Raw genomic sequence first — 1,697 nt, 5'->3', positions numbered from 1 at the left:
TAAGGACCTGTGCCTGGCTGCCCAGGAGGGAGTTATATTTCCTGTGACGACATTGGACAGACTTGTTGTCAGCAGGGATGAAGCTTCAGGGCTCCTGCAATGCCATGGTAGAGTCCAGACCATCACCCCAAGAGAGACCGGTGTACCCCTGGTTCCCTATAAGGCGTGGATCAGTACGCTTCTCACACGGGAGGCTCATGAGGCTAACCATGAAGGTGTTGCTGGCACACTCCTTCGGGTGAGGTCTAAAGCATGGGTGGTGCAGGGACCAAGAATCACCAGAAGTGTCATTGACTCCTGTATGCGCTGTCGGAAGTCTAAAGCACGGATGTGCAGACAGGTGATGAGTGAGCTTCCCCTCGAACGAACTGAACCGGCCGCACCATTTGAGTTTACGACACTGGACCTCTTTGGCCCCTATGTCGTCAAAGATGCTGTGAAACAAAGAACAAAGATGAAAGTCTGGGGTGTGGTGTTCAGCTGTATGGCTTCAAGAGCAGTGCATGCAGACATTGTGGAAGATCTTTCAACAGAAGGTTTCCTGAAAGCATACCAGCGCTTCACAGCTCTCAGGGGTCACCCAAGAAAACTCTGGTCGGATCAAGGGACTAACTTTGTGGGCGCCAGGCCAGTATTGCAGGAGCTTTATGAGTTCCTAAGTAGTGTCAACAAGGATCAGATCCAGAAGAAGGCGGCAGCTGGAGGAACTGATTGGACATGGGTGTTTCATCCGGCAGATTCTCCCCACCGAAATGGTGCGGCGGAAGCAGCCGTCCATGTACTCAAGAGAGCGTTAAGCAGCGTTGGCGAAGGCGGTAACCTGACAACGCTGGAATTCCAGACGCTCCTCTACCTGGCAGCTAACCTGTCGAACGAGAGACCGATTGGTGCCAGGGCCCAGATGCAAGACGAGGCAGTGGAAGTTATCACTCCCAATTCACTTCTGCTTGGTCGTGTGGGACCCAGCGGAGATACCCGAGGGTTCGAGTATCCTACCTACCCCGTCGTGCGTCTGAGGGCGATCCAGATCGAGGTCAACAAGTTCTGGACACGGTGGAGTCAGCTGGCAGGTCCGGGCCTCTTCGTCCGGCAGAAGTGGCACGCGCCTGCTAGGAACATTGCAGCAGGGGACCTGGTGTGGTTAGCTGACCAGAACGCGTTGAGGGGCCGGTTCAGACTGGGTCGAGTCGTGGAGGCCTGCCCTGATATGAAGGGCGTAGTACGAGACGTGAAGGTGAGGACATGTCAAAGCTGTCCAGTGTCTGACGGGCAGCCCAAAAGAAGCCGAGATATAATGGACAGCCCCTCCACTGTTCTCCACAGAGACGTTAGGAGACTGGTGGTTCTGTTACCAGTGGAGGAGCAAGTGTAAGATCCCCACCCTGTGGCGTGTTTCGGTAATGGATCCCCGCCACACGGTGTGTTTCGGTAATGGATCCCCACCCGTGGTGTGTTTCGGTAATGGATCCCCGCCACACGGTGTGTTTCGGTAATGGATCCCCGCCACGCGGTGTGTTTCGGTTAAGGATCAAGACCCCCCCTCCACAGGGACGTTGGGAGGCTGGTGGTGTGTTTCGGTAGGAGATGCTACGGTATTATCAAGGACAATATGTGTTGTTTATGGACATTAACATTACTTTGACCTTATAGTTATTAATGTTTAGACGTAATTAATATCTAAAAGTTTAACTGTTTAA

General features: G+C 53.3%; 1 protein-coding gene across 1 annotated transcript; it reads left to right on the top strand.

The window, feature by feature from the left end:
* The first annotated feature begins 328 nt into the window (after positions 1-328).
* LOC113745400 (uncharacterized) lies at positions 329-1,373 on the top strand. The gene is made up of 2 exons (XM_027276944.1): positions 329-1,234; positions 1,324-1,373. Exons 1-2 carry the CDS (start codon positions 329-331, stop codon positions 1,330-1,332), a joined length of 915 nt encoding a protein of 304 aa, XP_027132745.1. The 3' UTR covers positions 1,333-1,373.
* Positions 1,374-1,697: the final 324 nt, after the last annotated feature.

The sequence above is a fragment of the Larimichthys crocea genome, unplaced genomic scaffold (genome assembly GCF_000972845.2).
Source record: "Larimichthys crocea isolate SSNF unplaced genomic scaffold, L_crocea_2.0 scaffold72653, whole genome shotgun sequence".
Taxonomy (NCBI): domain Eukaryota; kingdom Metazoa; phylum Chordata; class Actinopteri; family Sciaenidae; genus Larimichthys; species Larimichthys crocea.
This window is presented reverse-complemented; position numbering and strand designations above follow the sequence as displayed.

Bases quoted from the DNA above. Each gene is read 5' to 3' on its own strand.
- LOC113745400 (XM_027276944.1), top strand. From the start codon at position 329: ATGTGCAGACAGGTGATGAGTGAGCTTCCCCTCGAACGAACTGAACCG.